The sequence below is a fragment of the Gopherus evgoodei genome, unplaced genomic scaffold, assembly GCF_007399415.2.
Source record: "Gopherus evgoodei ecotype Sinaloan lineage unplaced genomic scaffold, rGopEvg1_v1.p scaffold_49_arrow_ctg1, whole genome shotgun sequence".
In the NCBI taxonomy this organism is placed as follows: domain Eukaryota; kingdom Metazoa; phylum Chordata; order Testudines; family Testudinidae; genus Gopherus; species Gopherus evgoodei.
This window is the reverse complement of record NW_022060070.1, coordinates 534,989-548,960: the sequence shown is the minus strand read 5'-3', so window position 1 is coordinate 548,960 and position 13,972 is coordinate 534,989. Positions and strand designations below refer to the sequence as shown.

General features: G+C 61.2%; 1 protein-coding gene across 3 annotated transcripts in view; it reads left to right on the top strand.

Annotated features, from left to right (window-relative positions):
* DNHD1 (dynein heavy chain domain 1) overlaps positions 1–13,972 on the top strand; it is a 210,088-nt gene that overhangs the window by 74,451 nt on the left and 121,665 nt on the right. For all 3 annotated transcript variants that reach the window (XM_030546775.1, XM_030546778.1, XM_030546776.1), the window contains exons 15-17: positions 2,556–2,832; positions 3,111–3,238; positions 11,615–11,813. In XM_030546775.1, the coding sequence (XP_030402635.1) occupies positions 2,556–2,832; positions 3,111–3,238; positions 11,615–11,813 (604 nt within the window). The remainder of the gene's footprint in view (positions 1–2,555; positions 2,833–3,110; positions 3,239–11,614; positions 11,814–13,972) is intronic.

Here is a 13,972-nt window from a genome sequence, read left to right as displayed (position 1 = left end):
TTAAGAACAGTCCCACTTCCTCACAGTACTACAGGTGGAAAGGCACCTCCTAGGTCCGTACCAACGTAGAGCAATCATATATCTTGTCTTTTTTCCTCTCGGACATTCCAGTACTGGCCACTGAGCATAATCCCTGCCTGCTGCTATGGTATGTCCTGATCCTGACAGTTTTCCTATCCACAAAGCTAATGCAAGGTGTTGTGGGATGCGTGACGTGGCTGAACAGAACTGTAGGGAGAGCAGAATGCATTCAGCTAACATAACTTCCCAGCGCTCAGGCATTAATATATGGCCTGACCTGTATGGACTGGCTAACAACTGGGTGTCCTAGAATCACTGTTGGCATTTCAGTATTGCCAATGGTAACCTGCTGGCTGGGAAGGAATGTCCCTGCTTGTGGAACATCAACATATCCCAGTCGTCAGCGGGCAGGATCGAACCTGGGATCTCTGGAGCTTACTGCGTGAGCTAAAAGTCAATTGCCTGTTAGCTAAGGTTGCAGAGCAGATCTTGCTCTCTCTCTGTCTCAGAAAACACCACACCCAGGAGGTGTGTGAGTTACACTTGCAGCTTTCTGAACACTTCTATGTTCTTGGTTGTTCCTCAGTTTCCCCTGCATGCAGCATTGTTACCCAGTGAGTGGAAGAGAACTGTTTGCTCTCCGGCAGACTGAGACACGTAGATCTGGGTGTCACCAGCTGCCTGGGCCATATTCTCCATATCAGTGGAACATCTGGAAGACAATGGCAAATCCAGTCACCAGGGCATTTACCTCTAGCAACCAACTCTCCAGAGGGAGATGGACCTACCCCACCTCTCCTTAAGGAAGCTGAACAACATTTCCTAGCTTGAGATCAAGGCTGGGAAGGTATGAGGTGGAGGATAAGAGTGGGCAACTGGAAGGAGGTGGCTCTCACCTGGAGACTGATGAAGGAGATCAGACAGAGCTTGAATTAATGGGTTCCCAGCAATGTGACTGGGCTCTGGGCTAGCCAGAATGGACAATACTTTAACCTTCAGTTCTCTAGACTACCCTAAGGATTCCCTGTGCTGTATGCCAGTCAACAAATAAATCCGACTGTTTTGATAACGCTGTGTGAGTGCCACTGCAAATGCTGGGTGAGGTGCGTTAATCCCTGAAGAATGCACAAGGATTTCTCACGAGTCTGTCTCAGTTGGACTCACTGAATGGAGCTCAGGGGGTGAAGCAGGAGTGGTGAAGGGCGAGAAGTCTGCTCTAAGAAGGTGGTGAAGCTGTGTGACTCACCCTGGAGGCCGAGAGAGACCCCTGGGGTCTGGGACACAGAAGGGGTCTTCTCGGAGACTGAAGCACCGATCCTGTGGATCCGTGACATGAATGTCTTGCACCTTCCCTGACCAGCGCACATTGATGTCAGAGAAGCATCCACGGTGATCCACCAAGGTCTGTTAATGTTCTATGTGGGGAGGTGGGCTGGTGCCAAAACTGGGGTGTGCATGCCATCTAGCACCCCACCACGTTTAGAAACCACAGAGAGCAAGGAATGTGGCCTTTTGTATCCAAAAGTTTGCAGCCCTGCTCAGCATCCCAAACTTGCGTTACACTGTAATTCCTTCAGTCAGTGCTCATGTCTCGGGCCCAGAAGCATCACACCGCCGTCTGCGGTTGTCCTGTGAAAGCAACGACCATGAATTGTTTTTCATGCTCTCTCTTAGCCACTGTCCTTGAAGAAACCCTCAGGTCCCCCACTGTGATACTTCCCATAGGTCTGCAAATACAGGAGAATCATGCCTCCTGGATTGACAACAGCACAGTGCACAAGTGCTGGGTTATGGATGGCATTATGAGATGGAGAAAATTGACTGCCAGGAACTTGAACTCTAGCTCCCAGAGATCCCTGAGTGAGTCATTTCCATCCCACAACACATTGTGAACATTTCCTGAAAGGCATCGTGCCAGACTGCAACCCACGGCACACTGAGATACCTACGCGTGGTGCACCACACTTCGCATTGCCACAAGCACTCCTGGTGAGTACACGCAGTCCCAACATGAGCAGCAAAGTATGCACATGCCCAAGCAATATACTGACTTCGGCAGCTCTACACCGACATGACTTTGTTGAGCAGTTTTTAGCGTAGACATGGGCTTAGTGTTGTGGAAATTCTTCCACAGCATCTCCATGCTGTGGCCTGTAGGGGGTAGAAGGAAGGCTGGGGCCTCCCTTTGCTGGGGGCTGGAGCAGGGCTGGGGACCAGCCACTGTGTCACAGTTCACCCTTGACAGCTGAGAGCCCCTCCAGCTGTCAGTTCTGAGCCTTGCCCTTTCCAGGCTGGAATCCTGGGACTCTTTCACTCTGTAGGCCCTGTTCGCAGGGGGACAACCCCCTTTACCAGCTGCGATTGCTCAGCAGGCCACACTGGATTCTGCTGCCCTGCAGGACTTCCTGCTGGGAGCCAAAACAGCCTTTCCAAAGCACAGTATCTGTCTAGTCTTCAGAGTAGAAACAAAAGCCTTGCCAGAGCACCGGGTAGTGTCTGCTGTGCCCCTGACTGGGGTCTGCCTCTGTCCCCAGCTCCTGGACACCTGGGAGGCCTTCGTCTACCAGCAGCAGGAGGCCTCAGACTTCATTGTCTCACGGCGTCTCAGCATCATTACGGAGCTTGTCGACTCACTGCAGAGAGCCAGGCAGGAGCTGCAGGAGTTGCTGACCACGGCCACCACAGGGCAGTTCCTGGACCCCTCCCAGAGCCCGCGTGCAATGGAGCAAGAGCTGCGAGAGCTGCACCGCCGCTTCCAGGCCATGGCCACCCGTGTAGCTGAGCTGTGCCGCTCCCAGAGGATCCTCACAGGCATGAAAGCAACGGGGCCCCATCCTGCATCTGCTGGGGAGACAACCCCAGGGCTCCCTCCTTGTCCCGGTTACTTCCTAGAGCACACACCCTTGCATCCCCAGGAAAATGCCCCCGTGACTCCCCTCACCTCCCTGTGTCCCAGGGGGCTCCTCCAACCTGGGAGAGAGCCGGCAAAGCAAACAGCAGCGGGAATGCTGGGTCACCCTGTGCTGCTGTCTGGCTGGGGGGTACGCGAGAGTCCTCCGGAGTGAACGTCATGCCCTTGCTCTTCCCAGGGGAGCGGACAGACGTCTCCTTTGTGGCCAGGAGCCGGGGGCTCATTGAAGCCCATGAGCACGTCTGGAGGCTGCTCCGCACCATCTCTGAGCAGATCACTGAATGGAGGTGCCTCGCCTTCAGCAAGGTAACGACCGGCGCCTCCTCACAGCTTGCCCAGCCCTGGGCTCCCTCTCTACCGACATGCAACCCCTGCTAGCCCAGCCCTGCCCACCCCCACCCCACCCACATGGCCTGTGCCCCACACTCCCGACCCGCAGCCCTTCCTAGCCCAGCCCGGGCTCCCTCCCTCACTCCTGACCCGCAGCCCCTCCTAGCCCAGCCCTGGGCTCCTTCTCTCACTCCCGACCCACAGCCCCTGCTAGCCCAGCCCTGCCCACCCCCCCGCACGGCCTGTGCCCCACACTCCCAACCCACAGCCCCTGCTAGCCCAGCCCTGGGCTCCCTCCCTCACTCCCGACCCACAGCCCCTGCTAGCCCAGCCCTGGGCTCCTTCCCTCACTCCCGACCCGCAGCCCCTCCTAGCCCAGCCCTGGGCTCCCTCCCTCACTCCTGACCCACAGCCCCTGCTAGTCCAGCCCTGGGCTCCCTCCCTCACTCCTGACCCGCAGCCCCTGTTAGCCCAGCCCTGGGCTCCCTCCCTCACTCCCAACCCACAGCCCCTGCTAGCCCAGCCCTGGGCTCCCTCCCTCACTCCCGACCCACAGCCCCTGCTAGCCCAGCCCTGGGCTCCTTCCCTCACTCCCGACCCGCAGCCCCTGTTAGCCCAGCCCTGGGCTCCCTCCCTCACTCCCGACCCGCAGCCCCTCCTAGCCCAGCCCTGGGCTCCCTCCCTCATTCCTGACCCGCAGCCCCTGCTAGCCCAGCCCTGGGCTCCCTCCCTCATTCCTGACCCGCAGCCCCTGCTAGCCCAGCCCTGGGCTCCTTCCCTCACTCCTGACCCGCAGCCCCTCCTAGCCCAGCCCTGGGCTCCCTCCCTCATTCCCGACCCGCAGCCCCTGTTAGCCCAGCCCTGGGCTCCTTCCCTCACTCCTGACCCGCAGCCCTTCCTAGCCCAGCCCGGGCTCCCTCCCTCACTCCTGACCCGCAGCCCCTCCTAGCCCAGCCCTGGGCTCCTTCTCTCACTCCCGACCCACAGCCCCTGCTAGCCCAGCCCTGCCCACCCCCCCGCACGGCCTGTGCCCCACACTCCCAACCCACAGCCCCTGCTAGCCCAGCCCTGGGCTCCCTCCCTCACTCCCGACCCACAGCCCCTGCTAGCCCAGCCCTGGGCTCCTTCCCTCACTCCCGACCCACAGCCCCTGCTAGCCCAGCCCTGGGCTCCTTCCCTCACTCCTGACCCGCAGCCCCTGCTAGCCCAGCCCTGGGCTCCCTCCCTCATTCCTGACCCGCAGCCCCTGCTAGCCCAGCCCTGGGCTCCTTCCCTCACTCCTGACCCGCAGCCCCTCCTAGCCCAGCCCTGGGCTCCTTCCCTCATTCCCGACCCGCAGCCTCTCCTAGCCCAGCCCTGGGCTCCCTCACTCACTCCCGACCCGCAGCCCCTGCTAGCCCAGCCCTGGGCTCCCTCACTCACTCCCGACCCACAGCCCCTGCTAGCCCAGCCCTGGGCTCCTTCCCTCACTCCTGACCCGCAGCCCCTCCTAGCCCAGCCCTGGGCTCCTTCCCTCATTCCCGACCCGCAGCCTCTCCTAGCCCAGCCCTGGGCTCCCTCACTCACTCCCGACCCGCAGCCCCTGCTAGCCCAGCCCTGGGCTCCCTCCCTCACTCCCGACCCACAGCCCCTGCTAGCCCAGCCCTGGGCTCCCTCCCTCATTCCCGACCCGCAGCCCCTGCTAGCCCAGCCCTGGGCTCCTTCCCTCACTCCTGACCCGCAGCCCCTGCTAGCCCAGCCCTGGGCTCCCTCCCTCATTCCCGACCCGCAGCCCCTCCTAGCCCAGCCCTGGGCTCCCTCCCTCACTCCCGACCCACAGCCCCTCCTAGCCCAGCCCTGGGCTCCCTCCCTCCCTCCCGACCCGCAGCCCCTCCTAGCCCAGCCCTGGGCTCCCTCCCTCATTCCCGACCCGCAGCCCCTCCTAGCCCAGCCCTGGGCTCACTCCCGACCCACAGCCCCTGCTAGCCCAGCCCTGGGCTCCCTCCCTCACTCCCGACCCACAGCCCCTGCTAGCCCAGCCCTGGGCTCCCTCCCTCATTCCTGACCCGCAGCCCCTCCTAGCCCAGCCCTGGGCTCCCTCCCTCATTCCCGACCCGCAGCCCCTGCTAGCCCAGCCCTGGGCTCCCTCCCTCACTCCCGACCCACAGCCCCTGCTAGCCCAGCCCTGGGCTCCCTCCCTCATTCCCGACCCGCAGCCCCTGCTAGCCCAGCCCTGGGCTCCTTCCCTCACTCCCGACCCGCAGCCCCTCCTAGCCCAGCCCTGGGCTCCCTCCCTCACTCCTGACCCGCAGCCCCTGCCAGCCCAGCCCTCCCCCCCCCAGCTCTGCCGGTGCCCCTCACTCCCGACCCGCAGCCCCTGCTAGCCCAGCCCTGGGCTCCCTCCCTCATTCCTGACCCGCAGCCCCTGCTAGCCCAGCCCTGGGCTCCCTCCCTCACTCCTGACCCGCAACCCCTGCTAGCCCAGCCCTGGGCTCCCTCCCTCATTCCTGACCTGCAGCCTCTCCTAGCCCAGCCCTGGGCTCCCTCACTCACTCCCAACCCACAGCCCCTCCTAGCCCTGCCCTGGGCTCCCTCCCTCATTCCCGACCCACAGCCCCTCCTAGCCCTGCCCTGGGCTCCCTCCCTCATTCCCGACCCGCAGCCCCTGCTAGCCCAGCTCTGGGCTCCCTCCCTCATTCCCGACCCGCAGCCCCTCCTAGCCCAGCCCTGGGCTCCCTCCCTCATTCCCGATCCCGCAGCCCCTGCTAGCCCAGCCCTGGGCTCCCTCCCTCATTCCCGACCCCGCAGCCCCTCCTAGCCCAGCCTGGGCTCACTCCCGACCCGCAGCCCCTCCTAGCCCAGCCCTGGGCTCCCTCCCTCATTCCCGACCCGCAGCCCCTGCTAGCCCAGCCCTGGGCTCCCTCCCTCACTCCTGACCCGCAGCCCCTGCTAGCCCAGCCCTGGGCTCCCTCTCTCATTCCCGACCCGCAGCCCCTGCTAGCCCAGCCCTGGGCTCCCTCCCTCATTCCCGACCCGCAGCCCCTGCTAGCCCAGCCCTGGGCAACTTCCCTCACTCCCGACCCGCAGCCCCTGCCAGCCCAGCCCTGGGCTCCTTCCCTCACTCCTGACCCGCAGCCCCTCCTAGCCCAGCCCTGGGCTCCCTCCCTCACTCCTGACCCGCCGCTCCTCCTAGCCCAGCCCTGGGCTGCCCCCAGTGCTGCCGCTGCCCCTCACTCCTTACCCGCAGCCCCCGGCTAGTCCAGCCCTGCTCTCGTCCCCCCCAGCTCTGCAGCTGCCCCTCACTTCTAACCCACCAAGCTGCTGAGGTGGAGCCTGCTCCTGCAGGACTATGACATGGACGTGGTCCATGTGAAGGGAAGTGCCAACCTGACAGCAGACGCGTTGTCCCGGGGGGGGGCCCTGAACTTCCCCAGGTCACTGGGCAGAGTGACCCCGCTCAGTTCAGTCTCGAGGGGGGGAGGGATGTGACGCAGTAGGGAGAGAGGAGGATTGACCTGGGAATGTTGTGTGGAAGTGTTCCTAGTTTACTGTCTTCTGCTAACATGGGGCGTGCCTCCGTTTCCCTGGGGTATTGCACCAGTACAAGATGGGGTTGGGAAATAAGAGGGTGACTGACGGACGATACTTGATGGCCAGCATGTAAACCATCGCGGCTGCCCTTCGTAACCTGAGCCAGGAAGGGCCTGGGGCCAGGTGACAACTCTGCCCCGGAAACTGGGCAAAGGCTGGGGGAGACAGCTGAGGGGTTTTTAGTTTGGAGCTGGCTGGAGAGATGGGAGAAGGCCCAGGACCTGGGTGTGGGCTCCCTGGGGCTCCCCAAGATGGACCTGATTCAGGGATCCTGGTTTCTGTACCTACAAGCTCTGGTTTGGACTGTGTTCCTGTCGTCTAATAAACCTCTGTTTTCCTGGCTGGCTGAGAGTCCTGGTGAATCGCAGGAAGTGGGGGGTGCAGGGCCCTGACTCCCCCACAGTCCATGACACCCGGTGAATGGCAGGAAGTGGGGGGTGTAGGGTGCTGCCTCCCCCACACTCCGTGACAGCTGGTGAATGCAGGAAGTAGGGGGTGCAGGGCCCTGACTCCCCCACACTCCGTGACAGCTGGTGAATGCAGGAAGTAGGGGGTGCAGGGCCCTGACTCCCCCACACTCCGTGACACCCAGTGAATCGCAGGAAGTGGGGGGTGCAGGGCGCTGACTCCCCTACACTCCGTGACACCCGGTGAATCGCAGGAAGTGGGGGTGCAGGGCCCTGACTCCCCCACATTCCGTGACACCTGGTGAATCGCAGGAATAGGGGGTGCAGGGCCCTGACTCCCCCACATTCCGTGACACCTGGTGAATCGCAGGAATAGGGGGTGCAGGGCCCTGACTCCCCCACACGCCATGACACCTGGTGAATTGCAGGAAGTGGTGGGTGCAGGGCGCTGACTGCCCCACACTCCATGACACCCGGTGAATCGCAGGAAGTGGGGGGTGCAGGGCCCTGACTCCCCCACACTCCGTGACACCCAGTGAATTGCAGGAATGGGGGGTGCATGGCCCTGACTCCCCCACATTCCGTGACACCCGGTGAATCGCAGGAATGAGGGGTGCAGGGCCCTGACCCCCACACTCTGTGACACCCGGTGAATCGCAGGAAGTGGGGGTGCAGGGCCCTGACTCCCCCACGCTCCGTGACACCCGGTGAATCGCAGGAAGTGGGGGTGCAGGGCCCTGACTCCCCCACACTCCGTGACACCCGGTGAATCGCAGGAAGTGGGGGGTGCAGGGCCCTGACTCCCCCACACTCTGTGACACTCGGTGAATCGCAGGAATGGAGGGTGCAGGGCCCTGACTCCCCCACACTCCGTGACACCCGGTGAATCGCAGGAAGTGGGGGGTGCTGCGTGCTGACTCCCCCACACTCCCTGACACCTGGTGAGTCGCAGGAAGTGGGGGGTGCAGGGCCCTGACTCTCCCACACTCCGTGACACCCGGTGAATCGAGGTAAGTGGGGGTGCAGGGCGCTGACTCCCCACGCTCCGTGACACCCGGTGAATCACAGGAATGGGGGGTGCAGGGACCTGACTCCCCCACACTCCGTGACACCCAGTGAATTGCAGAAAGGGGGGAGTGCAGGGCCCTGACTCCCCCATACTCCGTGACACCCAGTGAATCGCAGCAAGTGGGGGTGCACGGCGCTGACTCCCCCAAACTCTGTGACACCCGGTGAATCGCAGGAGGTGGGGGATGCAGGGCGCTGACTCCCCCACACTCCGTGACACCCAGTGAATCGCAGGAAGTGGGGGGTGCAGGGCGCTGACTCCCCTACACTCCGTGACACCCGGTGAATCGCAGGAAGTGAGGGGTGTAGAGCCCTGACTCCCCCACAGTCTGTGACACCCGGTGAATTGCAGGAAGTAGGGGGTGCAGGGCCCTGACTCCCCCACGCTCCGTGACACCCAGTGAATCGCAGGAAGTGGGGATGCAGGGCCTTGACTCCCCCGCACTCCGTGACACCCAGTGAATCGCAGGAAGTGGGGGGTGCAGGGCCCTGACTCCCCCACACTCCGTGACACCCAGTGAATTGCAGGAAGTGGGGGGTTCAGGGCCCTGACTCCCCCACACTCCGTGACACCCGGTGAGTCACAGGAATGGGGGATGCAGGGCCCTGACTCCCCCACACTCCGTGACACCCAGTGAATTGCAGGAAGTGGGGGGTGCAGGGCCCTGACTCCCCCACACTCCGTGACACCCAGTGAATTGCAGGAAGTGGGGGGTGCAGGGCCCTGACTCCCCCTCACTCCGTGACACCCAGTGAATAGCAGGAAGTGGGGGGTGCAGGGCGCTGACTCCCCTACACTCCGTGACACCCGGTGAATTGCAGGAAGTGGGGGGTGCAGGGCCCTGACTCCCCCTCACTCCGTGACACCCAGTGAATAGCAGGAAGTGGGGGGTGCAGGGCGCTGACTCCCCTACACTCCGTGACACCCGGTGAATTGCAGGAAGTGGGGGGTGCAGGGCCCTGACTCCCCCTCACTCCGTGACACCCAGTGAATAGCAGGAAGTGGGGGGTGCAGGGCGCTGACTCCCCTACACTCCGTGACACCCGGTGAATTGCAGGAAGTGGGGGGTGTAGAGCCCTGACTCCCCCACAGTCTGTGACACCCGGTGAATTGCAGGAAGTGGGGGTGCAGGGCCCTGACTCCCCCACACTCCGTGACACCTGGTGAATTGCAGGAAGTGGGGGGTGCAGGGCGCTGACTCCCCCACAGTCTGTGACTCCCGGTGAATGCAGGAAGTAGGGGGTGCAGGGCCCTGACTCCCCCACACTCCGTGACACCCAGTGAATCGCAGGAAGTGGGGGGTGCAGGGCGCTGACTCCCCTACACTCCGTGACACCCGGTGAATCGCAGGAAGTGAGGGGTGTAGAGCCCTGACTCCCCCACATTCCGTGACACCTGGTGAATCGCAGGAAGTGGGGGGTGCAGGGCGCTGACTCCCCTACACTCCGTGACACCCGGTGAATCGCAGGAATGGGGGTGCAGGGCCCTGACTCCCCCACAGTCTGTGACACCCGGTGAATTGCAGGAAGTAGGGGGTGCAGGGCCCTGACTCCCCCACGCTCTGTGACACCCGATGAATTGCAGGAAGTGGGGGGTGCAGGGCCCTGACTCCCCCGCACTCCGTGACACCCAGTGAATTGCAGGAAGTGGGGGGTGCAGGGCCCTGACTCCCCTACACTCCGTGACACCTGGTGAGTCGCAGGAAGTGGGGGGTGCAGGGCCCTGACTCCCCCACACTCCGTGACACCCGGTGAGTCACAGGAATGGGGGATGCAGGGCCCTGACTCCCCCACACTCCGTGACACCTGGTGAGTCGCAGGAAGTGGGGGGTGCAGGGCCCTGACTCCCCCACACTCTGTGACACCCAGTGAGTCACAGGAATGGAGGGTGCAGGGTCCTGACTCCCCCACACTTTGTGAACCAGGAAGAAATGTGGGTTTCACAACCACTGAGAAGTGATTTCTTGCCAGACAGACGCTATCAAACGATGTTTTCTTTACCAACCTGTCTGGTGCTAGTGGGAGCCATTAGGACGGGGTCTGCTTCTTAACAGCCGGATAGTCCAGGGTTTCAATGTCATTTAGATGGACTGTGGGGATGTGACTCTCTGCTTCTCAGCTAATAGCTGCCGCTTTTTTTAACCTGGCTGCAGCCGACGGCCTTAGGCTTTACGCCTTGCAATATGGCTACAGACGAAGGCCTTATCTTTACCCTACTGTGCCCCCGTCACAGGCTCCTTGGCCCCAGGCTCTCTTGGCTCCATATGGCCCTTGGGAGGTACCCCTTTCAGTGTGACAATCCCCTGCGAGGGTGGCTCTCTCTCTCCAGCCCCCTGCCTCCTGGGACTGTGCATCTGAGCCTCCCACATGCCTGGCCCTGCCTTGGGCCCCTCTGAGAGTCCCCTCGCTCTGGGCCCCTGGGACCCCACCCCCAGAGGGAGCAATGCCCCCGATCTCTAGCCTGCAGGGACCCTCAGCCAGTGTCAAACAGGAGGTTTATTGTGTGTCTGAACACAGCCCAGGCAGTTCTCAGGGGCCTAGGGACTGGCCAGTCTCAACCCCAGCCATCTGGATCTGTCCCAGTCCCCATGGGCCCAGGCTGTTCCTTGTCCCCAGTCCAGCTGCCCCCTCCTTCCAGCCGAGCCCCCTATATTCCGCCCACACACACAGTTCCTCCTCCGCCTTTTGTCTTTGGTCCAAAAACAGGTCATCTGGGCCTGCTTTCTTCCATCCTTTGTTCCCACTGGCTGGCTTCCATGACAGCCTCTGGGTCACTGTTCCACAAGGCTGCTAGGCGAGGTCACCCCTGGCCCTCTCCCGCCACCTCGTTACACACACAGCACACAGGGAAAACTAAGACACACAGTGCTCATGCAAAACACTTCATCACACCCCACCAATCCCAACCCGCAGCCCCCGCTGTCCCAGCCCTGGGCTCCCCCCAGCTCTGCCGGTGCCCCTCACTCCCGACCCACATCCCCCTGCTACCCCAACCCTGGGCTCCCCCCCAGCTCTGCCGGTGCCCCTCCTTGCTGACCCACAGCCCCCAGCTCTGCTGGTGCCCTTCACTCCTGGCCCAGAGCTATTCCAGCCCACCCCAGCTCTGCCGGTGCCCCCAATCCTGACCTACAATCTCCCTTGTTATCCCAAATTTGGCCTCCTCCCACACATTCACAGCTCTGCTGATTCCCACCTGCAGCCACTCCTGCTATTCCATAGGACTTTTCTGAGTGTGAATGGGTTTGCCTGAGGGATGCACCCCCATCCAGGGCTATCTGAGCACTCACTGGTCTTTCTGTCTTACCAGTTCAACACCCCCCTGGCCACAGAGAAGATGGCTGAGTGGCAGAGGGAAGCATCCCACATGGAAGAGTCCCTGCCTACCGATCACCCCATCCTGCAGGCCTGTGTGCACATGATCACTAGTTTCCAGCAGTTTCTGCCCCTACTTCAGAAGCTGGCCAGCCCACTCATGAAGAGTAGCTGCTGGAGGGAGTTCTTCACGGGTGAGCCTTGCAGGGAGCGATGGGAAGGGAAATCCATAGAGTTCTGTGGAGACTTGTATCCCTGGGGCCCTGCATTCTGCTCCGGCACCTTCAGGCCCAGAAAGGCCTTGACAAAGTGGAGGGAGCTGCAGGCAGCCCCAGCAGGGCTGGAGAGGCAGAGCTCTGGGAGAAACGGAAGGAACCATATCTGCCCTACTGGCTCTGAAAGGGGCGAGGGACGATCAGTCTGGGGAGAGCTCCTGGGGTTTATGGTAGAGTAACCTGGACACGAGGGAAGTTGGTTCAGGCATGGCCCAGGAAGTGAAAGGGTCTGTCCTGCTGGAGAAGCATCAGTGCCCAGAGCACGGCTTCATGCACCAGAACTTGGCAGGCAAAGGCGACCCAATGGCAGGTCTGCGGGGCACAGGGACCTGGGCTGAGGTAAAAGACTGTTGGCTCTTTGCCTCAGTTCTGCATGACATGCTGATTAAAAACTGGCACTATACCAAATCAGTGTGGCCCATGAAATGGATTAAAAGCAAGCTACCGGAGAGAGCCCAGAAGGGACTCAGGAACGGGGACGCATTGTCTCATGACAATGAGAAGCATGGTCCCATGGTCACAACACCAGCTGGAGACTTGGGGTCAGTTCCCTACTCTGCCATGGATTTTTGTGTGACCTTGGGCAAGTCACTTAGCTTCTCTGGGTCTTGGTCCCATCTGTACAGTGGGGATAGCCCTGCCATCACTCCTCCCCTCCCTCCCCATGGATTGATGAAGAGTGCTGTGTCAGAGCTAGGGGCATTGATGTGTTGGGGGCGGGGTGTGTGTGTGTGTGACTTTCTGAGTGTAATATATCTCACTGAAAGGTGACAGGGCCAGAAAGAGTTAATTAACTCACCTCAACGACTGACCTGACCCATGGGTGAACCTTAAGGACAGGTTAGGAAGATACTCAATGAACAGAGCTTTGAAATGCAGCCGCATTGTTAGAGGTAGAAGGGAAGGTGTTTGTTCAGGTCTTGGGATGTCAGCAAACAAGTCTTGTCTATCGCTATGGCTTTGATTCAAAGATCAAAAGAGGAATATTAACATTTAGGAAGACACTTGCGTGAAATAGTATTATTGGTTCTTCTTCGAGTGATTGCTCATATCCATTCCAGTTAGGTGTGTGCGCCGTGCGTGCACATTCGTCGGAAAACTTTTACCCTAGCAACTCAGTGGGCCGGCAGGTCGCCCCCTAGAGTGGCGCCGTCATGGTGCTCGATATATACCCCTGCCGGCCCACCCGCTCCTCAGTTCCTTCTTACCGCCCGTGTCGGCTTAGCTGACCTCCACTTCCCTAGCTACTCGTAGTTCTCATATATAGTTATGCAGTTATAATCCTTTTATATATATATTTGTATAGTTATACGTTTTTTCTTTGCTAACATAGTTAGTTTAGTAATAGTTAGCAGGGTTCAGGAAGTAGCCCCTTTCCTGCACCCGGTGCCGGAGCCCATGCACGGCTCACCGGGTTTTAAAATGGGCTCAGCCTGCCAGAAGTCGATGCCGAAGGGAGATCCACACGACTCCTGTTTGAAGTGCCTCAGGGAATCACACTTGACAGCTAAGTGCCCCATTTGCAAGGCTTTGAAGCCGAGAACAAAAAGGAGCGGGACTTTCACTTACCCCTCCACCTTTGGCACCGAGCGATGATCAAGCGGCTGGCAGAAGCGCCTCCTCGGCACCGGACCCCACCGGTACTGCCAAGGCCTTTCGGCACCGGCTGTCGCCGGCACCGAAGTCGACTCGGCACCACTCCCTTCCTCCGAGGTCGAGAAAGCCTGCGATTCCTGCTGGTGCCTGACGGCTCCCCGGCACGCGCCATGGTTGAGCCCCCTGCTCCTGCTGCTTCTCTGCCACCTGCATCGCAGCCAGAGAGCTCGTCTAAGTCGGATTGCCCGGCACCGACACCTGCAGAGGCACCAATGACATCGACACCATCGATTCCAGTCCCCCAGGGCCATTGAATCCAGTGCCTGACAGCTCCCCGGCATGCGCCGTGGTAGAGCTTACTGCTCCCGCTGCTTCTTTGCCAACTGCACCACAGCCAGAGAGCTCGTCTAAGTCGGATCGCCCGGCACCGACACCTGCTGAGGCACTGACGACGTCGGCACCGTCGATCCCGGTCCCACAAG